Here is a 26,264-nt window from a genome sequence, read left to right on the forward strand (position 1 = left end):
CCAAGTAAATAACATGAATAGTTAGTATCGTCAAGCATCGAGCGCTTCGAGCATTATATTGCGCTTCTAGCCATAGGGACAATAAAAAGGGAAGGCACTAAATTCGTAATAGCCGGGTTCGGCGGCAGGAACAAAGTCAGGAGCACAGCATTTTGTTGACGCGCTGCTCCGCGTCCTGCCGCGACATTGTCCTTTTTAAGCCAGCGGTATGCCCACACGCAGGCGTTCTGACGACAGTCAGGATCTCATTGCTGGAATCAGCCGACAAATCAAACGGCCAAGGCACGAAGACGACGATGTAGATATAGATCAGAGCCAGGATGACAACTCATCGGACAATGTTGTCGAATCCCAAGAATCGCAAGACGAGACGCCGTTGCCTGTTGATGAAAACGATGGGTATGTCTAGGATCAACTACCGCTACAGCGACGATCTCGAGTTAATTTGCGTTTTGTTAGTTACGTGGAAGGCTCCATTGTCAAAATTACGTTGCGCAACTTTGTCACGTATGATTACTGCGAGCTGACACCAGGTCCGCAGTTGAATATGATTATCGGTCCCAACGGTACAGGCAAATCGACCGTCGTCTGCGCTATCGCACTCGGATTGGGAGGTGCGCCTTCGTTGCTGGGACGTGCAAAGAACATTGCAGAGTTTGTCAAAACAGGAGAGGACGAAGCAGTGATCCAGATCGAGCTTAAGCGTACTGGTGGCAAGCGTAACGTCGTTATCCAGCGAAAAATCCAAAAAACTAGCAACTCTACTTCTTGGTTGCTGAATGGCAGAAGCGCACCGCAAAAGGATGTCCTGAAGATCATTTCAGAGCTTAACATCCAAGTGGATAATTTATGGTAGAAACTATGGACAAAATGCTTATGCACCGCAAATGTTCTAAAGAATTCGTTCTAGTCAATTTCTGCCGCAAGATAAAGTCGCTGAATTTGCTCAGGTACACACCACACAACATATGAATACGAAGTGTTCAAATTGCTCAAGATTTTTCTTGCTCTAGTTGACACCTGCCTTGCTGCTGGAAAGAACCCAAGTAGCTGCTGGCGCAAAAGATTTGTCTGAGTGCCATCAAAAGCTGATCGAATTGAGAAACGAGGAAAAGTCTCTGATCGCTGTAAGATTATAATACAGGGATAACATTGGAATATGCCGACTGATATTCCTATTAGACTCATGAGTCGGACAAGAGTCATTTCAAGACCGTCAACGACCGTGCCAAGAACTTGCAAAAGGACGTTGAAAAGCTGAAGACTCGCGAGGAAATATTGAAAAGAGTGAAGCTTCTGAAGGCTAAATTGCCTTTAGCGAAATACACCGATGCAAAGGCCGAATACGACGAAGCAAAAGAAGTTGAACGTGAGAAAAAGCAAACTATTGAAAAGCTAGAAGAGCAACTCGCTCCTATTCAGGCTACGCTCAAGTATGTAGATTTCATGCGTTACTTGATATCACACAATACTGACGAGTTCACGTGGCAGGAATTACGATGAAGAAGTCAAACAACATTTGAATTCTAGACAAGCTATTGAAAGGCGTGTGCAAGAACTCAATCAAAATCTGCAAATGATCGATATGCGAATTGAGCGTTCGGTGAGTCCAATGTTTTTTGAACAGCGTAGCTTGAATTGCTAACTATAGAGTATAGCGTAACGATACAAAATCCGTTGAAGCAGAAATTGCACGTGTAAAGCAGCGTCACGAGAAGCGCAAGCAGGAACTTCGCAGCCTGGAAGAAAGGGTGGAATCTTTTAGAAGAAAAGTAAGAGAGCAACCTCCTTTAGAAGATACCAGCCAGATTGATGCAGAAATTGTAAGTGATAATGCCATAGTTTGTATCAAGATTAATAGACTCAAACAACGACATCAGGCACAAATCGAAAGTCAATTGGAGGATCTGGAGAACGAGAAAGCGAGTGCGTACTCGGAATATAAAAAGGCTGAAGAAGTGCTGCACGGCGTTAAACAAGAACTTGAAGCCAAGCAGGACGAGTAAGTTCGTTATCTGTAACTACGGTTAAAACGTTTATTAAACTGTATGCAGGTTGAAAGGTTTCAACGACATTGTGAGACGCCGCATGCATAATCTAAGTCGCCAACATGAAGACACTTACAAAGCCTATCAATGGCTGATGCAGAATAGAGACAAGTTCCGCGGCAAGATACATGGTCCCATTCTTTTGCAACTACAGCTTAAGGATAGGAGATATGCTGATATTGTAGAATCCGTGCTCGGTGGTGAACGCGGCTCTCATTTAAGAGTGGATATCTTTGAGGGATCCATATCGATTTCGGATACACTGACAAATTTTGTGTTAGACATTTGTTTGCGAATACAAGGAGGATTACGAGCTTTTCACCAAGGAAACAGTCGACAAGCTACGTTTGAAACTCACAGTATCTTGGCCAGACAAGATTGATGAGAATGCTGTGAGACCGATGATGCCTGAGAGCGAGGTAAGACCTTTTACTGTATCATGAAAAGAAACCGATGCTGATTGTAAGCAGCTTCGTGAAAAATTTGGATTGGAGTATTTTGTTAGCGAACTGCTTGAGGGTCCAAAGATTGTCATAGATTATCTATGTCTACAGACAAAAATCAATCTTGTGGTAAGTGAACAATGCCGTCTACTGCAAACTTGACGTGAAAGCACTAATTCAGCTTCAAGCCTGTCTCTCTAAAATTGTGCGACGAAGAACGTATCGCAGAGCGAAGCCCTTTCCGCAGATACGCTATGCAAGACAGTATTTATGAAGTAAGACGCTACAACTACGGCGGTGGTGGCCACCAGACGAGTGTACGCAAGATCGGCCCTGCCAAGTTGATGAATGATTCCCTCGATGGTGAACAATACAACAAAGTGAAAAGCGAGCTGGAAGTTTTAAAAAGCAAATATGGGGAACGAAGAGATAGAGTGAAAGCGATAATAGCCAAGAGGGAGCAAATCACTCGCAGAGAACGGGAGCTCGAAAATGACATGGTAAGGCAATTTTTTGCTTGCAATGCATTCCAAAAACCTTTGGCTGAAAAGCATTATCCCTTGTCCAGAGAGCCAAGAAGGAGGAAAAGAAGAACATTCAACTCAAGTTATTGGAATGGAAGAAGGGAAAATTGGCACTCGGTGAGTGTTTCTACATAGTATAGATGGTCCTCCCTCTTTTAACTGACCATATCCTGCAGAGAGAATGGAAGAAGAGCTTGAACGCGCACGAGCTCAGCCAGATACAGTAGAGCAAGAAATAGAAGACTTGAAACAACAGATTTCCTCCCACGCGCTTCATCGAGCATCGTTTATCCATAAATATAAGGTACCTATGGATGGAACAGCTACAAACTGCATTGAATAACGTGGAAGTTTGAACCAGGATACCTTGAAAGATCTTGCGAATACGGTTATTGAACGAAATGTCATTCGTATGAAGCACACTCAAGCTGTAGCCAAGCACGATTTCGTTAGCAGACTCACCAGTCATAAAACAAGATTACTATCAGAAGCGAAGCATGGCTGGGAACGAGGTAAATACCTTACACAGTTGTTCAATTTTTGTTAATTCACACAGGAATGTAGCCCACAGAAGCCTTGAAAATAAGAAGGCAGTGGCAAAGGAACTCCAAGTAAAAGCTATGCAAGTCGCAAGAGAGATACCGGCTGATATAGCTGAAGAATTTAGAATGGTAACGTCGGCCCTGACACGGCTCAACTTGATACATAATTACTGACAGAATCCTTTGACAGGTCATGGATCAGTGGAAAGCAGACGGTTGCCTTGATCAATCTGCTTCCGATATCGAGCAGTCCATCAACGAAGAGTCAGCAAAAGCCGAAGCCATCCGATCAACCAACCCTCGTGCATTAGAACAATATGAAAAATACATGGCTGAAGTAGGTTTACATTGAAGATCATCGTTGATACCGGTAATCTCTAAATCAATATTACATCCAAGGTTCGACAACTCGAACAGAAAATGGAAAATGAAGCACGAAAACTTGAGCGTTTGCAACGGGATATGCAAGCAACGAGGGTATGTGTCGGCATTGCAATTGGAATATGACAGTAGCTTACACGCGTTGACTGTAGAACCGTTGGGAACCGAAACTAAAAGGCCTAGTCGAGAAGATTAGCCAAAAGTTTTCAGAGTCGCTGCAGAGTAAGTTACACTGAAGGACATGATCTTGATAAGTAATGTTCTAACTAGAAGGACTTTAGAAATCGGATGTGCTGGTGAAGTCTGTGTCGCACCTCACGAAGACTATGATAATTGGGGTATTGAAATCCGAGTTAAATTCAGGTACGCTATCAAAGATTTCGCAGATTCCTTGTTTTCTTCTAATTATCGGGTTCTCTACCATCCAGAGACAACGAAAAGCTACAGCTATTGACTGGCCAGCGGCAATCTGGCGGTGAACGCGCTGTATCCACCATTCTGTACCTGATGGCTTTGCAGAACGTTGCCAAATCGCCCTTCCGTGTAGTCGACGAGATCAATCAAGGTATGGATCCGCGCAACGAACGCATGATCCACGAGCAGATCGTAAAAGGAGCAAGCCGTCCCGGTACAGCGCAATATTTCTTGATTACGCCCAAGCTATTACCAGATCTGTACTACAATGAACGCATGCGTGTGCTTTGTATCTACAATGGCGAATGGCAGCCAAAGAAACTGAAACCCTGGAGCCATTATATCCAAAACTACCGCGCAACTGTAGCATAATCTTCCTTTCCGCCGCATCTGTAGTTAACTAACTCGAATTCTATATAAACATTTGCATTGTCATGATTGTTGTTATTGATATGAGCAATACGACCAGGAAGAGCAGATACTCACGTGTTTTTTTATTGACACGGAGTTTTAGCAGCTAAATATAATTCTCACGCCTTAATCCCTCCCGACGCTGCAGAATCAAGAGTTTTGTGTTGCTGCAGAACAAACCCCGTACGTCAACCGCTTTAGCTTTCGGAATGATTCCACAATTAGATCAAAAGTTCCGCCAGATTTCCGGTGCTAAGGATTGAGTTATGAACAATATGAGTCCAGAAGTATATTGAGTGTAAAGCAAGTACAGCACAACTAACTATTATTTTTAATAAAACTATCACGACAGCAGGTCTTGTTTACATTGATTGTGTAGTGATCACAGCACTGACCAGCGATACACACGTGTTGTTTCCCTTTTACCCGCAAGAACCGATTGTATATACAAACTTTTCGGACAGCGTTTCATATTTGGGTTTACGTTGCACAGGCGTATGCAGACCCTTTAAAGCGATCAAATGCGGCGTAAATGGCGCTCTTTATTTTTTCTGCATCTCTTTCTTGTCTGCAACCATGACCGTGTCAAAATTGAAGGAAGCATTTGCGTTTGCAGAAACAGTCGAGGAACGCGAATTATTAGTCAAACAACTCGCTGTGCAAGGTTCAGATGATTGGATTTATTACACTGGGCTGATATTACTCCAAAAGCTTCACAGTGAAATGTCGCTTGTTGAGGACTGCAGTCGACTGCGGGAACCAACTGCGCGTGAGTCCGAGCTTATGCAAGAGATGCGCGATTTTCTTGCAAAATACAAGGACAAGGATACAGAAGAACTCGAAATACGTTTCAACATTCTGATATACCCGATCAATGCTGACGATGCGTCCGAGTTCCTACGCCGCAAGCTTGGCATTCAAGAACTGGCGCAGCTACAGCAGCAACAGCAGCAATCCCACTCTCCAGACAGCACACCGACACCAACACAGCACCGATTTAACAGTGCAAAAAGGTCATCCCTTGACCAATCCTTTCTTGAACCTCAGCGCCTTCTCAAGAACGTCTTAAAGTCGCCCAATGAATACACTAGAATGAAAGTGTTAGCCGCACTTCCAGAACTTGCAAAGATGAATCTTGACGAACTTAGCGCAGAAGAGAGACGTAATCTTGCTTGGCTCCTAACGCGGTATCCTGTGGCGTCAAGTTACACAGAGTTTGTGACACAAGCACTGTCTGGCTACCTTAACGAAAGCACAAACTTGTCCCATCTGACCTTGGAACAATTGGATAAATTACGCAGCAGCGATCCAAGCCTTAATGAAAAGAAGGAGTTTATGGAAGCTTATCTTTGTAAGCTCCAGCCACATCGCTTCTTACATCAAGCTACCAAGACCGGTTCATGGGATGACTCTCAAGGCATCCTCGAGGAATATGTTAGCACTGCCTGGGAGTTCATCAAGTCAATGTCCTCCCCAATCTTTAATCCTATCAAGGGTCTCCTACTGTTCTACAAGCTCAGGATAAAGGCAGCACGACAGCAATTTGATGACATTGAACTATTCCGAGAGCAAGTACTTGCTACAAAGTACGTATGCATCTTTTCCAAATCTGATCCATATGTTCTAGATATTACAAATACAAGACAGACATGGAGTCTACGAGATTTGGAGGTCTCCACATGAGCGGCCTTGTTACACCTAAACCTACGGAGCAGTATCAAGTTGTGCGAGCATTCTTAACAGGAGCTTTGAAGCTTGATCCAAATCTCCAGCTGGACGATGAAAAACGCAAGGATCCACCATTGGAAGGCTTAGTGGCCGAAATAATGCTCACCTATAAGCTGGATCAAGACATTACAAAGTGGCAAAAGAAATTGCAACGGTGTACATTCGATGAACTCCTTAAGAAAACAGAACTGGAATTCGAGCCATCGACTTTGTATGTTGACAAGCAGTTACTGCCTTCCGATACTGTTTCCTTGCAATTGCGAGTCAAGAATATTCCAAGCATCACCGTACGAGTTTTCCAGCTTGATCTCTTCCAGTACTTCCGCCTTCACCCAGAGCTTGATTCCGTCAACGTCAATGATATCAACCTTGACGGTCTCTGTCCAAGTTGGGAGACAACACGAGACTACAGCCACGTCGATCAACTACAAACGTTTACCGAGACATTTGATTTTAAAGGCGATGAGGAGCCTTTCAAGGGTCGAGGAGCATGGATTGTAGATATCATGGGTGCCCGTGAAAGTTGCCGAGCAATCATCAAGAAGGTTGGTAGTGGACTATGACTTTGGCAAGATTATAGATAGTTAATTATCATTTCTCTGATAGGGTCATCTGCGACACATCGATGAAGTGAACGCTGCAGGTCATTCATTGACCGTAGTCGACGAAAATAATATCCCGTTTGCTAAGGGAGATATCAAGTTATGGTTTAATGGCAAATTCTACGAGGTAAGTAGCATGCACGCAATACGGTTTACGCACTTGGCTTACGTAAAAAGATCTGCAGCCAGAAAAATTGCAGCCGCACCAGATTTGGCTCCCATTCTTGCCACGAGGCGAATGGTCCAACAAGGCGTTCTTGCTTTCCACTTCTGACGGTTACTGCGAGCCGATCAAGATTGACAACGTTGAAGAAAGTTACAGGGTGGAAGCCGATATCACATTGCACACAGAATCCTTGGTACCCAACAAAGCGGCAGATATGTTTATTGTTCCTCGCGTCACTATCCACGGAGCCGATGCCCCACTCGATGTTATCAAGGAAATTGATGTCTCGCTTACAATGGAAAACTCACAAGGTATCAAGAGCACGCTAACGTTCAAAGAAGTCGACTTTACTCGAAACAAGCCCATCAAGATTGAATTCAATGTACCTCCAGCTCTGCAGAGGATATCTTGCAAGCTTGATTTTACGCTGGATTACACTACAAACGCGGATTCAACGTGCTCTGTATATCAGCAGGATATTCCGGTGGACATGCTTACAACCGATTTCCGTAGTATGTACCTAGAGGCTGGTTTCAATGGTTATCGACTCCATATTTTGGGAAAGAACGGTTAGTCTAATCATCTGCTTCTCAATTATGCGGTACTAAATATCTAGATAATTCCTAGGTGAAAGCATTCCAAAAGCTAAAGTTGAGCTGCAATTTGATCATGTCATGGTTGACATCGATATTGGAAACACTCTTTACACTGATGAAAAGGGAGTTATTGACTTGGGTAGACTCGAAAACGTTTCGCAACTGAGAGCAGTCTGTGGAACAGTCATCAAGGTCTGGAACCTGCTCCTACCATACAGTCAAGCTGTATTGCCGGAGAAAATACACCAGGTTGCGAATGAGCCGTTTGCTATTGCCTATGGCAAAGGTCCAAATCGTTCTTGCACACTGGTTAGCATCGGCGATAAAGGGTAAGTATATGGGAAGGTTCGAGCTTCACTTGGTAATATTGGTGAACTTACATCCGGAAATAGACATGTTGTAAAAGACTTTACGGACGTACTTACCATCGACAATGAATGCGTCCGTGTACCTGGTCTGCCAGAGGGCACATACTTGATGGTTCTAACCGATTTTGCTGGTCGCGGAAGATCAATCAAATGCATCGTTAATCAACCTGCCTCGCAAGAAGCGCCTATTAAGAACTGGACTCTGGGTCAAATCATCTTTACAGAGAATACTGGTGTGGTAACTGACAGACCGCTGCATATCAAACAAGTGGATATATCCGAGGACACGGTTGCCATAGATCTTGCCAATTGGTCCAGCAACTCTACCTTTGCATTCGTCAGCTCGAGCTCCTTTGTCCCAACAAGTTCAGCTGGAAGCACTCTGAAGCCTTCCTTCTCGCAGAGTCGCCTCAAAACACCGGCTAGCCTGAAATCGCCGATAGTCACTGCATGCCATTTCCTGAGCGGCCGCAAACTAAGCGAAGAGCTCTGCTACATTCTGGGAAGGTCGCGACAAGAGAAATGGGTTGGAAGCACACTGAACAAACCTTCCTTGCTCCTATATCCTAAAGTAAGTATATTTGCAACAGAAAGTCTAAACTCCACTGATATACTTACATACAATCGAAAACAGAAAAATGCAGAGACTTCGACCGAAGAACGAAAAACTGAAGATGGTCATGGTTTCACGATGAAAAATGTATTCCCCAGAGGAGCTCATTTGACCTCGGCTCTCCATCCTGATTCCTTTACTTTGTCCTCAAGTTCAATGATTGACTATTTCGATCAAGCATCCTGGAGCGATCTAGGTAAGCACACATCCACATTTTTATAGGCTGATATGTGGCAGTACTGACGTCAATTTTGCACAGCGTTCCTGAACCATCGCAACCCAGTCTTATGCCTGAGACCTGACGAGAATGGTCGCATTTTAGTTGATCGCAACGATCTAGGGCAAGGCAATGTCTTGCAGATGGCTGTCTTTGGTCATGATTCGCAGGCGGTTTCCCGGCAAGTTTTGCTCTCTGATGCTGTTGCTTCAAGAAAAGTAGACTTGAGGCAGTCTGTGGCGGACCCCTCCACTGCTTTTCTGCGCTCCAAATCGATTGCCAAACTGGGCTCTTCATCGGGATCAAACACATTGACGCTGGATCTAAACCGACATGAGTGGGAGCTCGTAGACAATTTTGAAACAGTGTTTGATCTATGCAAGCTGTTGTCCGAAAGTTACGTTGCTGAGGACCTCGACAAGTTTGAATTCCTCAAGACATGGCATGATATGGAGCTTGAAAAGAAGCTTGAGAAGCATCAGGAAATGCCTTGCCACGAACTGAACCTGTGGCTGAAATACAAAGATCCCGTCTTCTTTGACCAGCATGTGCGACCATACATCTCGGTAATCAGAAAAGCATGGAATCATCACTCCCCTACTGACATTTAATTGCTGTACTGTCCAGTGCAAAGTTCACAAGACATTCATGGACAACTATCTAATTGACGCAAACTTGGAGAAATACTCGAGCAACTTGAGTCTCTACCGCCAACTAAACAACCTTGAGCTTGCGTTGCTTGCTAAGCGCGATCCGAGTATTCTCCCGATAGTGGTTAAATCTTTCAAAGATACCTACACAGCACCCTCAGAATCAGAAATGGACAACAAGTTTGACACCGTTCTGGCACGAAATGCGCTGCACAAGGATAATTCGATGCCTGTTGAAGCAGAAAGCTACATGATGGACATATCAGAACCACACATCGCTATCTGTCCACCTGCTCCTCCTTCAGCTGTAGAAGGAATTCCAGTTGTCACCGAGAGAGGAGAGGCCCTAAACAGCCTACAACCAGCCTCTCTATTTGGCGGAGCTGCTACTCGCAGTAAGTATCTAGGAAAGTCTCTGTATGGTTCTGTGCTAATTTTGTTCTCAATTGCTACAGAGTTTAAAGCCGCATTTGCCCGATCGGCACCAGGTTTCGGTTCAGCAGCCGCGCAACCAGTAGAGGAGGAAGAAACTGACGGTGCTCCATCATCCGAAGAAGAAGGTCCAGTCGAGGATGAAGAGATGGAAAAGAGACAGCAAGAAATGAGGGAAGCATGGAAGAAGCGGCCTAAACCTAAGAAGCCATACGAGTTTGTGAAGCCCACAGCAGAGTACAAAGAAATGGGCTACTACAATACGATGAGCTGCTATGAACCCGTATCCGGCTTTCTTTTGGATTTCCTGGCAAGCGAATCTGGAACTACTGTTCTCTCGGGAGTACGTAAAATGATCGTCTGCTTAACCTGTTCGTAGATTAACACCGAACTATGGATTTCAGGAATTTATTCACTCTATATATAGCCTCAGGGCAGTTCTATTCATTCTCACATTTTTGGAGATTCCATACAAGGACTGTGCAAAATGCAAGCTGGAGTCTGATCCTGGAACTGGAGTAGCCAAGATCGTTACCGAAACACCATGTCTTGTATTTTACAGAATGCTGGAGGTAACAAAAATCGTACTATTTAGAGTCTTGGAATATACATGCGCTAAACAAAGCTATTTCCTTTTTTCAGAGCCTGCCGGTGACATCAGTTGCAAACCCTTCTATTTTGATCGGTCAAGGCTTCTTCCTTAAAGAAGAGCATCGTCCAGTAGAAGATGAAGGAGATAACTTGGTTGAATGGGATGATCTGCGTCCCTTAACGGAATATGGATGGCATTTGGCACTAAGCAGTAAGGAATCCGTCATCTTGCATAATCATCTGTATACTAAATGCGCCGCCTGTAGATATTTTTCCAAAGACTCGCACTGTCGAGGTTACATTGCAAGTACCAACGGGTTCGATCCCCACAAGGCAAACTTCGTACTGTAGCTCGCGCACCATTAAGATTGCTGCGTATTCGACATGGCACGAAGTCGTGGGCTCTTTCTACTTCCCTGAAGTTGGAGACTTCAAGCATCTCTCGGTTTCAGTAGCAGAATCTGGCAAGATACTTGGACAGACTGATCCATTGGACGTTATCGTAAAACCGGCAACCGTCGCTGATCTTGAATCAAAGTCTGTTTCCTGGTCAACAGTAGCCAGCGAAGGATCCGACGATCGTGTCTTGGGATACTTGAAAGAAGCAGACTTGTCGAAGCTGGATCTATCTTTGCTGGAATGGCGCATGGTGAATCCTGAGTTTGCCTTGAATATGCTGGAGACACTGCGAAGTCTTAAATTTTACAGCTGGAACATGTGGCAATTTGGTCTGCACCACCGCTCATTGATTGCTGTGCGTGAACTGCTAGAGAACGATGCCCCGTATCTTTTGGATAAATGTGGCACTGTGCTGGAGACTCCACTTGTGAATATCGTACCGTTCGAGAGTGGTGCTCTGGAAATACTTGACTACTACCCAGTTGTCAACGCTCGAGGTAATATTCAGAGTTTTAGAAACGTCGATCAGATGCCTATTAGTTTGATGCTAACCTAACATTTTACCAGCACATGCACTTGGAGATAAGAAAGGAATTTTGAACAGACAGCTCAGTCAGCAATATGATCGATTCCTCAGCTACCTCACGCGCAAATCAACGTCCCCGAATTCTGCCGATCTCTTGACATTGGGGACATATCTTGTAACACAAGATCGCATTAGCGAGGCCCGCAAGATTTACAGCAGATTGTGCAAAGTTGCCGGAAATGCAGATGATGGACAGCAAATTCAGATGGACTATTTGAATGCCTATTTGCAGACCCGCATCCAAGTCGACGAAATTCAAGATAAAGCACATCTCGTGGATCTCGAGAGCACGCGAAACTTGGTTACCAAACACCTCAACTGTAGCTCGCTGCGATGGCGCAAGATGTTTACGAGCATGAAGGACTTCTTGGATGAGGTGGAAAAACGTCAGCAAAGATCTGTCGGCGCGACGGAAGCAAACGTAACTGATGAGCGCAAGCAAGCACGCTCGGTGCTCTCTGAGGCAGTGCTTGACTTTAGTATCAAGGATAATAATCTGCATCTGACATACGCCAATGTGGATCAAGTCCAAATCCGGTACTACAAGATGAACGTCGAAGTCATGTTTTCAAACAATCCTTTCATGGCTGGCAAATCCTTGGATACAAGCTATGGATGGATCAAGCCCAGTTACGAAGAAACGCGTTCGCTCACATCGTCTGACGGCAACGTCAGCTTGCAAAACGAAGCAGAAGCAGACGAAGATGACTTTGACGTTATTGGTATCGGAAGACTTGGTGCATTTTTGGCAAAGATCAAGATGCCAGCCGAGCTGGCATGCAGCGACGTGATGGTCGAAGTCTCAGGCGGTGGCCTCACTCGTCGAAAGGCACACTTTTCGCACAAGATGCTCACACACTTTGTGGAAACCTTTGGCATGGTGCGCGTTGCAGAGCAAGGCAGCCAGATACCCATTGCGGGAGCATACGTCAAAGTCTACGCTCGCATGAAAGATAGCAGAAAGCATCAGTTCTGGAAGGATGGATACACCGGTTTGAATGGTGTCTTCGATTATGTCAGCGTCACTGAGGGCAACGCACTAGTCAGCGGCGGTCCAGAAAACTTGTCATTGAAGCAGGTGGTCTCCAAGATCGACAAGTTTAGCTTGTTCATCGAGAGCAAGACTTGCGGCGCTGTGGTTGAGGAAGTCTTCCCACCGGAAGCATAGTTACATAGCTTGTTGTAAAAACAGCAGTCATCACTAAATAAATGCTTCCATTCAGCTGTTGAATGTCTTGTATTTGTGACACTTATAGATTCACATTGCAGCGTCTAGTGTAGTGTATAACAACTTCAAGAGCTTAGTAAGAACACTGGAAGCCGTCACCGATACCCATTCATATAAGGGCCGTGGCATGGTGAGCTGAACCAAAGTTCGACGCTAAGCTGCCATACCACCCAATAGCTCTCGATCGCACACGGCACAGGGACGAGCGCGGAGCGCGGAACGCTAAACAACATCATCCACCAAGAGCCTGCATTGGAACTCTGCAGTGATGCATTCCGTTACTACTTTAGGGGCCTGCAACGCGCATTTGTTATGAAAATCCCAATCAAGACGCGTCCTAAAAGACATTGATATTACTTTACGGTTGTTTCAGGACAATATGGCTACAGAACCGAGGAAATTCTTCACAGTGTCGCGTATGGGCTGCTCCAAGAAGCAAAATGGAGGAGTAGCCATGGTTGGAATACGCGACCGAGGCCAACGTTTCAAGTGCGATTGCCATAATCACTTCACAGTCGACGCAGGCGACAAGATCGGTCTAGTCCTTCCAGAACGATGGAAGAAGAAGTAAAGTGGACTAGACGCGTAACTGATCCTCGCAGCTGCTTCTTGACAGACAACACAAGATACAGCAAGCGCGTACAGTCTATTACAGAAGTGTACATCACTCCATGATCACTGATCACTTCGAAGTGAGTGAAGCAATCTCTGAGGCAATCAAGTGAACAAACATGTTTCCAGAGCTTCAGATGTGGCCACACGAATGCTCACTCTACACATCACAATATGGAAAAGTAATGCAACAGCAAAGTAAAGAATGTTTACAAGAGTTGTGTTTATTCAAAATATTCATTTTCATTTGTTTATAAAAAGGATTGGTGCCGTTTAGTTCACGTTGTTGCCAACGATATATCCAGGGACCACCGCGAGGAGGCGGCACCGCCAGTCCCCACCCACCAATGCCTACCTCCCTTCCTCGGCTTCGACGTCGAGCTGGTATCGGACTCCACCGAAGGATCAGACAATGGTAGGTGCTCACTACGGGTACACTTTTAAGTCCCCTGCCGATGCCCAATGGAGCACGAGGGGCAAAAAAAATCCCGCTCCGCTCCCTTGCGCTTTTGGATTTTTTGTAATTTGTGGTATTTAGTGGTATTTTGAAAAACTATGGAATTGAGCAACTTTTTCGATTCTATGCAAATCTACAATGAATTTTATGGATACTGGCAAGCTTTTTCTTTAGCAAAACGCGTAGAAAATTGTAGTGGCTATATGTAGCAAAGTCTTGAAAACGTAACATTGTGATGTGATTGGCTGGAATAATACATGTCCCGCTCAACAGGCGCTGATTGGCATGCACGAACAACGCAGGCGTGCGCGTATTTGAGATGTGGGTATGAGTATGCACACCACTTACCACCGATTGCACTATGCAACTCATTCCCATTCGGGAAACTGGATGTCTTCTAATTCAGGATGACACGGAAATAAGACAGAAACTAGCGGGTGGAAGCTTGACATATCCTCCAAAAAAGGAGCAGCAGCTTATGGAACGGCCCTAATTCTCTTAATGATTTTGATAATGATACAGTAACAATTAAAATGAGGAAGAAGATAATGGAAACTTGAATGGAATCTATTCCGGAAATATGTGTGTATACCCCTGGTAGGGTTCCGTAGATCTTGCTTTCAGCTTCGTTTCCAACTCTTGTACTCCAGCATCGCATATATGCATCTCTAGAAAACTGAACAATTTCTTTCAAAGTATCACGTTCAGTAACGTATAAGATGGTGTGAAGGCCCATTGCGGCTACTGCTCCAACTGTCTCAGCTCGTTTGTCAAACGCTTGAAAGAGTTTTCCGGTCTTGACATTGCTCTTCCGGACAATATTTTTTGACAACTGATCGCCGAGGATTCTATTCCATGTTACTGTAAAGTGATAGCGTCAGGAATTCAAATCAAAAGCAACGACTTTACAAGGTCCCCGGGGTCGAAGGGTGGAGCTTCTACAGGTTCCTCTACATCTCCATCCTTTTAGAATGTAAATATCTACCGAGTTTGCACCGCTCCAATGGCTGGATGACTTGGAAAGTACTCAATCAGCATGATGGAAACATTACTAAGACCCTGTCGATCATGCGACGTTGTGTTATGATACTTTTGACGTATTTATCGATTTTTACAAGGCCGATTGATCGATGGCACTACCACCAGCTCCCTGAGCATATACGCCGACTTATGGCGGATGCCGCCAGGCTTAAAGTCTTAATCCAACAGAAACCAGAATTTCTGGAAGCCTTTGTTCGACTAGCCAAACTAATAATGCTTCGAACGGCCAAGTTGAACAAGGAGAATCAACGGCCGAAGTCTATCAATAGAGGCATCCGGCGAAGGTGAAAATTGTAATTACAAATATTTAAGATAGCTAGTACTATCATTTTGAGGTCTTTGATTTGTGGAGCGAATATCTCCAGAGAAAGTCATGTCCACGCCGCAAAAGGCGCAGTGGGGTTTTGGGAAGCGTGGAGGAGAGGTCTGTGCTGCTGCGTCCCTGGCAATGGTGGCTGAGCTGTCACAGCAAAATACTGCCTGACGACCGTTGGTCGCTCTCGTTTCCGCTCAACCAACACAATGCTGTCACGAGTGTCTAGTCGGTTAACAACAAGAGGTACACCAGCGTTGCGCAACAAACAAGTATATATACGTAATAGTTGACTCGAAACTGACATGCAAACTTTAGCGAAAGCGGCACCATGCAGTATATTGAAGCACGACTTTCATGTCTCCGCAGTGACAGCAAAGAAACACCCAGGACAAATTAAGAAAGAGAATCTGCTAAAGAGAGCAGCTAGAAAGGCAGAGTTCGAAAAGTCTCGGCCGTCACCTATTCTTTCCAAGCCAACGCCATTCTTCAACACCCTTCACACACCTGCCAGCGCTTTTGCCAACCAAACCGACACACAACACTTTCTCACCGACGCCGACCGCCAATATCTCTACGAGCAGGTTCCCCGTGACACTGTAGAAAAGCGCAACTTATCGGCAGTGGAAGGTTTCGATGAAGCATTGAAGAACGAGGAGAAGAAGGTCGAAACTATCAAAAAGATCATTGGTCTCCAGAACGCAAACGCCAAGGCTGTGCAGCTCTACAATATCCAGAAAGCCATTGACTGGTTCAAACGGAAAGAAGGAGATACTGGCAGTCCAGAAGTAGAAGGTGAGGAATGGACATCGTGAGATGATGGACTTTTTGCTGATCACCACACCATTACAGCTGCTATTTTGACCGTTCGCATCCTAAATCTTCACTCGCATATGCAGCAACACCGCAAAGATAAACACAACTACAAACAGCTGAGAGAAATGGTCCACAAGCGCGCGAGAGTGCTGAAATATCTCAAGAGAAAGAGCCAAGAGAGATATTACAAATGTTTGGAAGAGCTTGGATTGGAGCCGCGAGCTGTCGAAGGCGAGATCACCATGTAGAAAACATTTCACTGCTTAGAAAATATACTCTTTTTTTATGATAAAAGTAACCAGTAACATTTGAAATCGCTGGACGTCAAAAGTCATGCAAGGGTTTACTACAAACGCTGATCGGTACCTTGATGAGCGCAAGCTTTTTGTATGTCATGAATGATCTGTGGGTATTTCTGCGAATAGATAGGTAGACGCATGGTTGTAAATACACTTGTGCATACAATGTAACCTTATGGGAGGAACATACAGCGCGGAAGACAAATCAACAATGGAAGAAACGTAAATGCGCGAACAACAAACATGAGCAATATGTAGGAGGCGATTTAGGAAATATCTTTCTAAGCTCGTGGAAGACAAACGGAAACATGGGATTGTATTTTCTCTATCAAGCAACAGTCTCGTACAATCTCGGATTTGCACGTTTGAGTAAGAAATAAAAGTTACAGCTTTGGCAGCAATGTACCTTTCTGCTCAGAAACATTTCTAGTGTGGAAATGGAAAAATGGTTGCCAAATCAAGTACGTTTTGCCGCCACCGCCACAGCAAAGTCTTTTTTCGACATACTGGATAAACGTTGCCATATCGATAACATAGAGTACCATATCGAGAGAAAATGACGACGTACTTTTGTGTGCGAATCGACCCTTGCAAGCAGAGTCTGGCACAAGGTACAAGCAAGAGGTTTTCTTCACTCGTTCCACAAAAGCTATTGAACGTTCGAGAAAAAAGCCAAAATGGTGTGGGTGAATTATCTCAAATTGTAAGTAGATGATCGCGTTGCGTTTGTGTGACAGCAAGTGTTGTCTTAGCCTTGGTTCTTGGCACCAAGACTGAGGGGACGATTGCTTGTGCCACCTAATAAAAAGTCGGAATGCGGGTTTTCTCCGAAATATGAAAAAAGGTTATAAATATCTTATTTTTTACCGTCTTTGCGCCACTACTGCTACATGTGCTCTGTGCGTCTGCGATAAACATGCCTGCTCGTCAACCGTCCAAGGACGAGAACCCGGGTTTTCCATTTGTTACCGCCGCTTTTTTACACGCACAGCTGTGGTGGCTGTGGTCCATCGTCTGCACCATTTGCACACTCATCGCTACGAAGCCTGTTGACGTCCAGCAGTCCATCGTTGGAGCACCGCCTCCACGACGTGCAGTCAGCCTTTGCGAAACAGCTCGACCTACTTCCAACAAAGTAACACAGCTTCGGCGACGACCGCGAGGATACTCGGCACCACTGCCAGCCGATAACCCAATTGTTGCCAACGCCGTCCGTCAGCAGCACCGACGACTTCGCGGCACAACGTTCAGTGAAGGCAGCAGCACCAGCAACGATGAACCCCAGTCCCGCCGTCGCCGGCTCATCAATTCTCTATCCAGACACCTGCGTCACTCGCGCGTGCAAGGCTTATCCGACACTGAGATTGATGCTCGACCAAGCACCCTTGACGAGCGCACTGGCACGACGTGTCCACCGCAATGGTGGCAAAAGACTCGATTCTACCTCGATACCCTCAAACACCCACCCCCTCCTTCTGAGCCTTCGTCATCATCTCGGTCTTCACTGGTCTCCGATGCGCATGTGGAACAAGAGACGGTAGTTAGCGAAAGCAGCTCAGCATCTACTCCGAAAACCCTTGTTGCTCAGGAAGAACAAGAAGGTGGTGTTGTCAACGTTGTAGACTCTGCTGTATCACTTGACGGTGACACGCTCAATTCAGTCGAGCAGCTGAAAGTCTTGGCTGTACAACAACAACAACAACGAGAACAAGAAATCATACACAATGCCAAACGAAAGCGCAAAAAGACAATCAGCTTCTCGACATTGAAAAGGGTGGAAGTCATTCGGCCTCGTAGCACGAGCTTATCCTTGCCGTGGAAAAAGAAAAGCTCTTGTAAATAATCAATTACTCTTGCATATCTAGCGCCACAATTGCTGTTCCTCTCCCCAATCTTGCCCATTCCCATTGTAATATGTATACAATTCGTTTCTTTTCTGCGTATAGATGACATTATCTTGTTTGCAAAAATTTCCCAGAGGACAAAGAAGGCAATTAACTCATACATACGCAATTTGGCTTTGTCATTCTTCGTCATTTTGAGCTTGTGGTCCCCTGTACTGGTATATACCCCACAGACGCCAGCAGGTCCATGTCGTCATAAGCACACCCAGAAAGGCAACACCGCTAAAGTTCATTGTGGATACTGCAAAGTAGACAACATTAGAGAAAAAAATATGGGCTACAAATCATGCGCCAACTTTTTACCTTGAATTGGATATGACGTCGGCAAGGTGAATACACATACGGCCACGATCGCCCAGCAAAATGCGATCGCCGTTACTGGCACTGACATGCATCCTAGAGAAAAGCGGCCCTTATCCGAATATCCTCGTGCTGCTAAGCGGCAACCTAGCACCAAGGCTACACAAAATCATCATTCAGTTCAAATATTTTCATCAACGTAATACCCGAGCGACTGCAAGGATAATAGGTTACCGAATGCAAAGTGGATGGTAATAGTCGTGGCACTGACAATGATCTCAAAAACATCTTCCGAAAGCGGGAATGGCCCAATGACACAAATGCAAGTGATAACGACGACGCAGCATACTGCGTTCCCCGGAAGCTGGTATGCATTTATCTTCCTGAGCCATTCGTTCTTGGGAACTGCGCGGTCTCTTGCTAGTGCATACACCATGCGAGAAACCGTTGTCAAGGTTGCAGCACCAGTGCAAAACTGGCTCATTGTTACCAGTACCAAAAACCCAAACGTCCCATAGACACCTACAGCATCCTGGAATTGCCCAAGATATCTAGAGTCAATAATGATTCGTGACCTGCGCCGATGATAAAGAAGTCATAATAACTTGCCCAAATCAGCTGCGATACAGGAAAATCAAGCTTGGAATCCAGGATCGCATCGATATCTTGTATGGAAAATAGCAAGACAATCAAAAACACGAGACCAACAAACCAACTTGCTACCAAACTCATGATCATGGCACTGTGATCGTTTTCACTGCTGTTAATTTACGCTTACAACCTTGCAGCAATAATTCATACTTACAGTGGAGCCGAAACATCAGCTTCTTTGGTTTCTTCACTAACTGTCACGCCTGCTTCGAAACCTGTATCGAGCCGTTAATGAAACGTGGATTTCAGTATACGTTCTCCCAAATATATACTTACCAAACTGCGAATACGCAGCACCCACCATGCCTAGTAGCACAACGTAAATAGGGCTGCTAAACCCGGTTCGGTTTTCGTAGTCTGTCAATATCCATTCGAGACTTTGCCGATGTTCGGTGCCAATGGATAGCACCAAAATCACATAGATCAAACCTCCGAATGCCCAGGCAACGTTTGATACATTCAGGATAGCCAAGCTTCGCAAGTTGAATGTATTCAAAATTCCATGTATCACGGTCACTGCCACGGCGATCCACATGATGTCTATCTGTCCGACTTGATATCCAAACGCCAGCTCTATCAACGATCCCACAGAAAGCGCTAATTGTTTGATAAGTATATGCACGCTTTCCAAAACAAGTATTTTTATATACTTGCCTACGATGACATTGTTGGCTCCAAATGCTATTACACATCCCAGGGAGTATATCCAGCCCACCATGAATGCCCTGAAACGACAAGGAGGAATTGTTACATTTCCCACGCTTTTCGGTTGTCTATTCTCTCTTCACTTGAATTCTTACAGGAATGGTGCTCTATTGCTGAACCGTGGATGTGATTGCAGCAGCTGATATGCCCAGTAGTACAATCCTCCGCTTGTCGCGTACTTGTACATTATCAGCCACAATTTTTTTGGGGGAACGATCAGATAATATAGCAACACACCATGGAGCAAATCTCACCGAGTGCAAGCGCGATGCATGCCATAAATACCGCTACACCGTTCCAGGTCACGAGCATAATCATGGGTCCTCCGCGTTGCAAAACTGTAAAGATCACTTTATTAATTTCATTGGTTCTGCAGACACTCACACGTGCACCGTACCTGTTTGGAACGTTGCAGATGTATTGGCAAGGATACCAATGTTAGCAAATGATAAACCTGCACATTTTGATTCGCAACAATGATGATGATATCAGCACGTCAATGGCTGGGAGCTTGTTGCCGATCTGCAAACTACGCTTACCAAATGTTGCAAAGGACGACAGTTTCCGTTGCAATTCCTGAGTTTAACATCAACCATTCAACAATGCGTCAACGAACAATTTATTGTTCTTTTATCCCACCTGTTTGTATCCAAGACGCAACAATCTAGCTTCATCTGCTAATATTGCTGGAGAGGACGTCGATGTATCGAGAGATCCATAGAGGTTGTCGTATTTTGCTGAACCTCTCTTTATCGCCATCGAGTCATAGATGTTATTGTGTATTGTGGAGGACGGGAAGAAAGACAAGAGATAGGAAAGGGACTTTTAAATCCCGGAAGAAAAGTCTGCTGAGTGTGCAACGTTTCCGGGGTTATCAGTAACAAGCTTTTTGATCCAGTGAGTATCAGCCCTTATTCCGGAAAGTCTCGCAAATCTTTACCGAGGTAGGTTAAATGAAAATGTAACAGTAGCAAATACTACCCGTCGCAACCGCTGAAGAATATCCACTGTCGCTCATAATCTGTACCTTGAGATCAATCCAGATTTACAATATGGTAATCTTCTGCACTAAAAGTAGCTTTTTGCAGATGAGACAGGGTATATACCTATTCTCCGATGCTAATGACATCCTCCATCGAGATGACTGACAAGCATTTTGCCTCGAGTAGTCTGATACATGTATCCATATATTGACAAGTCACTTTTATTGCCAATGCGTAATAAGCTGTATATGGTATAAGAAATGAAAGTAAGAGAGAAACAGAGATAAGAGAAGGATTCCAATCTCGAAAGGTCCACCACTGTGCAACATGTCGGAGGGGGGGTATCAAATAATCGTCCTTTCGTTTACTTTTGTCCTTTGCCCTTTTTGATGAGCCACTGCAGTGTCACGTCGATGTTTACTTGGTTCTTGGCCGAGATCGAATAGCACGATACTTCGCGGTTTGTTATCGATTTCAAGTGTCTAAAGTCAACTGCTGTGAGCTTTTCGACCCCAAGGAGTTTAGCGATCACGTTCTGTACTCACAAGGCATCAATCAGCTGCTCCGCGGTCAACGCGTTCGGTAAGTCATTCTTGTTGCCCAACACGAGAACAGGGATGTTGGCTAACTGCGGCTTGTCAAGCAAGTTCTTGAGCTCCGTGTGTGCTGCCGGTAATTTATCGTGATCCGCTGCATCTACAACAAATCTGTACAGAAATAGTCTCCGTCAGATAATCGTATAGCAAAACGCAAGCAATGCAGGACGTACACTATAGCGTTTACACCGCGACAATATCTCTCCCACATGCTTCTGAAACGTGGTTGTCCTCCAATATCCCAGAGCTTCATGGTGACATTGCCTTTGGTGACTTTGCGCATATTGAATCCAATAGTTGGAATAGAATCCTCTATGAACTGGCCAGACTATATAAACAGGAAAGAAAATAATATGGTAAGCTTCCATGTCCTTCACACATGCATATACAGATAAAAAGTGAATAAGGGAGAGAGTTGAGAGAAACATGACGCCATGTGCATACCACGATCCTTACTGCCGAGTGAAGAAAAGTGCAGCAGCAGCAGCAGCGACGAAAGATCGAGTATACATGGCGAATGCACTGCCAACTCTGCTTCAACTTACAGCGATAACGTTCACCAGAGTCGTCTTGCCGCTGTTCTGGAGTCCCACCAGAGTGAGCTCCATTTCCGTCTGTGTGGGCAACAAATGTCAGCAATCTGGTTTGCTTGCATAAACACTGCTAGTGTTCTTTTACTTTAAAGAATAGGCTTCTTAGCCAGTCTAGAATAGCTTGTATGAACTGTGCCATTACGTCGATTGAAGGGAGGAAGCGAAAGCAAAAGCCGTAGAGGGGAAAAGAAAAAAAGAGGTGGAGCAAAGTCGTTTTGGAAAAAGAAGCTTCGATCCTGTTGGGAGGGAACCAGCAGCAGCGTGTCACAAGAGAGGGAGATGTCCCACCCACCCCGTGCACTTGCTTTGGGCTGCACAAGAAAAACTTTTTTCCAAACCCTTTCTTCACAGTGTACAAAAATATATACAACTCGTCGAATGCGGGTATCAACAGCCTTGCTTTTCCCTGCGCTGCATCTAGATAAGGCGCGTCGTAGGTTTCACGGTTGCAATGGTTAGAGCGTCTGTAGAGAAAACCTCAAACACTTCAGGCGAAAACAACAGCAGCGTAAGACGGAACCCTGCTTTTTTTTTTCTTGACATGAGCTTAAAGAAAGGCTTTACCGCGTTTGGTCGCCATCGATGTTGTACATGCAGTTATCGATTCGAAAAGAGAAAATGAGATGATCTGCATGACAAGACTTGCTGTGCACATTCATGTAAGCCAAGAATGGCCCTCTGTGATGTAATCTTTATATGTCACTAGCTCCAAATGCCTACTCTTCAGCAATTTCACATGCATTTTTGAATCTCTTTTTCAAAGTTCTTTTCTAAGCGGCCTTGTTACTGTGCATCAGCTTCAAAAATTCCACTCTTAGAAATATTCAATGGACAATTGTAGATGCTGTTATATTTCGCGTTGACACGGTGTAAATCCCTTCAAGTTACTTCTGGTTGTTTCTCAGAAGCAACAAAGCAGTTACGTCCGGAACATGCAAACTCATGACCGTGTATAGCCAATATCCTCAATTTCAAAAGCTACTGTACCGAAATGTTCACACAAGTTAAAGGGATATCAATAATCTGACCAAGATATTCAACCTTGATATCGTACACTTTATCTGCTGACAATTTAAGCCAGTATATTTTTTTATATGATGATACGCTGGAATAGCTTATTTGATACAAGCGATGTGCCTCCTACGATTAAAGGCCATAGATCAAGGACAAGAGCTAAGTGTGCAGAAGGCAAAAATTTTATTAGCGATAAGAATCTATAATATACTAGATGCTATACATGGAGACTAAAACTTCTACAACTAAACCTAAGGAAAGATGTTAGTGCTGCCAAAAGGCAAAGGACTAGGTCCATTTTATATTCATTTTCCTTTGTAATTCAAGTTTTACGTGCTGAAAACCCACAAGACAGAGCCACTGTAGCCTGCAGGGAACGACACGCTTACTCCCAACTACATCCCCAGAGTGACAGCGGTGAAATGCCAGGCGCTTCCTCCAATGTGCAGCCAGTGGACCACAAACCATCCTCGGAAGAACCAATGTCAACAAAGGGCAATTACAATGTAGAGGGACCCGACCGCCCAACCGAAGACTCAGAGGAAAAAACAAGGAAGCGCACCTCAGATGGGACCCGAAGGGATTGGGTGGAGGAGGTCTTGGGATGACCGGAAGTTAGCTTGCGACCTTAAGGAAGTTGGGTGGAGAGTGACTGGGGATCTCAGGACGATCAGAATCTTGCATGGGACATGGGGATCAGAAGACATTCAGATGGGACAAGACAGGGAGGGCATTCTCAGATCTTGGGACCTACGGGTTGAAGGGTTAACTTGCTACACGGAGAGCCTGGAGCTTACCTTGGAAGGCGAAAGTTGGAAAGAGAGTGAAAAGAAAACGACATGTGGAAAATGCGATATTTTATACTCTTTCAAAGACGAAGATAATGGTTCCAGCCTGATGCCCAAAAAGGGGCAATGTGGCCTGGGAAACTTGGGGGTCATCGACTTTGCACTTTTTGGTCTAACCTGGCGTATACTCATCGATGTGAAACGCGGGGAGTTTCTACAAAGAGCTTGAAATGTCATCAGTTTGGTTATCGTATTGAAGATACCTTGTACATAGGCATGCATTCCTTTGGGTGAAGGAAACGTTAAAACCAGATGTCAAGACGGTGTTTGAATCTGCAGGGGGGAGAGCATCCGTCCATCTTATGCAACAAGTCAACACAAAATCGTCGTACAGAGATGTGACGAGTACGTACTGAAAGCCTGAACTGTGTAGAAACGGAATCTGGCGTCAAAGATATATACTCGATTGTAGTGTGAAGTAAAAAATAATAAATTTAGAGTGCGAGAATTAAAAGAAAAAATTTTTTCATCTTCATCCAGGACCATCTGACAGCATGAAGATATTTCCCAAAAAGGACAATCCGTGGATCGAAGAGACTCATATTACTGCAGCATAGAAGAAATAGAAAAAGGTAACGATTGCCTAGACTCTAGAAAAAAGGAGTCCCCGAACACTGAGAGGCGCATCTGCATCGTACCACAGCATACCAAAGCAATAAATAAAAGATCATTAACTTGCTCATAGACTTTATGCATGAAAAGTTAAGAACATAAAACCTCTTGAGAAAAGAAATATGCTCAGTAGCGCTTGGATAGGGCACATGTGCTTCTCGCTCGTGCCTACTACCTCGATGATCTCCCACGTCAAGTCTGATGTCTGGAAGCTTTATGGCAGCGTGAAAGCCTCTACATAACTGTACTATTTAAATTCTTCAACTTAAAAGCTCCTGTCGAGAAGTCCTGCACGAGTATCACCAAGGGCTTTTCCTTACTCCCGCAACGCGCTCTACTCAACGCCAGACTTGTCTCGATAATTCATATCTTTGGACTTTCCGTTGTCTGGTCGCCGGGTCGTCTCGGACACCACATAAAGTCTCAGGTCGCTGCAGGTATCTTGGTCCGTGCGTTGATAGGCTATCTGTGGTACATAATACATTGGATGGAAGGAATTTGTCGTCCAATAAGAGTTAGAGATTTATTACATGTCATAATGAAGCTAGTGAATAAGTTGCTAGTCAGCAGATAAATAAATAAAATGTATTTGGGTACCATTCCAAGGTAAACAAAGTATGACTGTTCATGGTATAGCGACGACGGTGTGCAGCCGCAATGACAATCCAAATACTGCATATCTGTTGAATACAGCTTGCATTGTGCATATTGATTTTCATATGTTTGAGGTCCATATACTGCTCCAGTGTACATACGCACCAGGGTTTTCTCGACCACTTGTTTAAGATACCTTAGAACGTCCATCTTTTCTTCACATCATGGGTCATAAACACACCTTCATGTTTGTTGAGCACAGAATCGTTTACTGTTCCAACGAAGATGTTATTTGGAAATGGATATAACGGTAGCAATAGCCACAGAAGCGTTCCAAAGGCGAATATAATGGACTTCAAAAGGAAATCCTCCCTTTGTTACGACCGATGTCGAACGTTCGGCCTCTATAAACGCGTGAAGAATAGAAGTTTGCTGCAGCACACAAAGTGGGAAAGGGCAAAGCAGGTATGTAAGTTTTTTGATCCTTTCCAATGAAAAAGCAAGCGAGAAGCAGCCTGTAAGACCCAGAAGAGGAAACACGACGACGCGCACAAGCGCTTTCATGAATCACGTACGCATGCGAAAGCCTGAGACGTCTACACGACTTATGTTTATTCCTTCTTGAAAAGAAAAAAGCTAAACTATGACGACTGGTCTTGATATTGAGTCAAGGTGATGAGATGTTAAAAAAATTGGGACTTTCGTCCCCTTGCCCCTTACCCCTTCGCCACCTTTCTCACGATGAGTAAGGCCAGTGGATCCCCCGTGCAAGTCTGGTGGCCAGCCTCGTTGCAAAGCCTGGCTCACCCACCGCAATGAGCCAGAGGGTCCGAAAACCGTGGCACTTTAAAAAGATGTCCTGAAAATTCTTTTTATACCTGTTTATCTTCTTGTTTCCATGAGCTTGCGGTAACATTTCTGCGTTTGGGCCTCTCTTTGGTATCATATGAAAGCTGTGCGAATTATATGACATGGGGCAGTTCAAAG

The 26,264-nt window shown here is 44.7% G+C and overlaps 7 protein-coding genes across 7 annotated transcripts; 5 read left to right on the plus strand and 2 right to left on the minus strand.

Annotated features, from left to right (window-relative positions):
* Positions 1–208: 208 nt before the first annotated feature.
* On the plus strand, positions 209–4,724 carry VTP01DRAFT_1892 (uncharacterized protein; the record flags this gene model as incomplete). The annotated part of the gene is made up of 21 exons (XM_069380292.1): positions 209–399; positions 460–852; positions 911–950; positions 1,014–1,127; positions 1,183–1,433; positions 1,492–1,603; positions 1,659–1,823; positions 1,881–2,002; positions 2,055–2,271; positions 2,330–2,467; positions 2,519–2,620; positions 2,680–2,991; positions 3,060–3,132; positions 3,192–3,319; positions 3,377–3,527; positions 3,580–3,686; positions 3,748–3,894; positions 3,957–4,034; positions 4,091–4,160; positions 4,220–4,301; positions 4,367–4,724. 21 exons carry the CDS (start codon positions 209–211, stop codon positions 4,722–4,724), a joined length of 3,351 nt encoding a protein of 1,116 aa, XP_069238316.1.
* Positions 4,725–5,339: 615 nt separating this feature from the next.
* Positions 5,340–12,879, plus strand: VTP01DRAFT_1893 (uncharacterized protein; the record flags this gene model as incomplete). The annotated part of the gene is made up of 14 exons (XM_069380293.1): positions 5,340–6,331; positions 6,391–7,036; positions 7,098–7,220; positions 7,279–7,828; positions 7,887–8,184; positions 8,248–8,794; positions 8,858–9,032; positions 9,096–9,619; positions 9,681–10,098; positions 10,159–10,478; positions 10,540–10,707; positions 10,778–10,937; positions 10,993–11,622; positions 11,693–12,879. The coding sequence occupies 14 exons, from the start codon at positions 5,340–5,342 to the stop codon at positions 12,877–12,879; spliced, it is 6,738 nt and encodes a 2,245-aa protein (XP_069238317.1).
* Positions 12,880–15,571: 2,692 nt separating this feature from the next.
* Positions 15,572–16,426, plus strand: VTP01DRAFT_1894 (mitochondrial 37S ribosomal protein uS15m; the record flags this gene model as incomplete). Its single annotated transcript, XM_069380294.1, has 3 exons — positions 15,572–15,608; positions 15,681–16,157; positions 16,215–16,426. 3 exons carry the CDS (start codon positions 15,572–15,574, stop codon positions 16,424–16,426), a joined length of 726 nt encoding a protein of 241 aa, XP_069238318.1.
* A 967-nt stretch (positions 16,427–17,393) lies between these two features.
* VTP01DRAFT_1895 (uncharacterized protein) lies at positions 17,394–18,320 on the plus strand (the record flags this gene model as incomplete). Its single annotated transcript, XM_069380295.1, has 1 exon — positions 17,394–18,320. One exon carries the CDS (start codon positions 17,394–17,396, stop codon positions 18,318–18,320), a length of 927 nt encoding a protein of 308 aa, XP_069238319.1.
* Positions 18,321–18,500: 180 nt separating this feature from the next.
* On the minus strand, positions 18,501–20,796 carry VTP01DRAFT_1896 (uncharacterized protein; the record flags this gene model as incomplete). The annotated part of the gene is made up of 12 exons (XM_069380296.1): positions 18,501–18,622; positions 18,685–18,840; positions 18,916–19,213; positions 19,291–19,423; positions 19,487–19,547; positions 19,609–19,929; positions 19,987–20,057; positions 20,133–20,215; positions 20,275–20,375; positions 20,435–20,491; positions 20,577–20,613; positions 20,677–20,796. The coding sequence occupies 12 exons, from the start codon at positions 20,794–20,796 to the stop codon at positions 18,501–18,503; spliced, it is 1,560 nt and encodes a 519-aa protein (XP_069238320.1).
* A 588-nt stretch (positions 20,797–21,384) lies between these two features.
* Positions 21,385–22,348, minus strand: VTP01DRAFT_1897 (uncharacterized protein; the record flags this gene model as incomplete). Its single annotated transcript, XM_069380297.1, has 5 exons — positions 21,385–21,502; positions 21,566–21,727; positions 21,790–21,944; positions 22,162–22,230; positions 22,295–22,348. The coding sequence occupies 5 exons, from the start codon at positions 22,346–22,348 to the stop codon at positions 21,385–21,387; spliced, it is 558 nt and encodes a 185-aa protein (XP_069238321.1).
* A 312-nt stretch (positions 22,349–22,660) lies between these two features.
* Positions 22,661–23,831, plus strand: VTP01DRAFT_1898 (uncharacterized protein; the record flags this gene model as incomplete). Its single annotated transcript, XM_069380298.1, has 2 exons — positions 22,661–22,717; positions 23,631–23,831. 2 exons carry the CDS (start codon positions 22,661–22,663, stop codon positions 23,829–23,831), a joined length of 258 nt encoding a protein of 85 aa, XP_069238322.1.
* Between the last annotated feature and the right edge of the window lie 2,433 nt (positions 23,832–26,264).

Source organism: Rhizomucor pusillus (assembly GCF_041956525.1).
Source record: "Rhizomucor pusillus strain CBS 183.67 unplaced genomic scaffold VTP01scaffold_11, whole genome shotgun sequence".
Taxonomy (NCBI): Eukaryota; Fungi; Mucoromycota; class Mucoromycetes; order Mucorales; family Lichtheimiaceae; genus Rhizomucor; species Rhizomucor pusillus.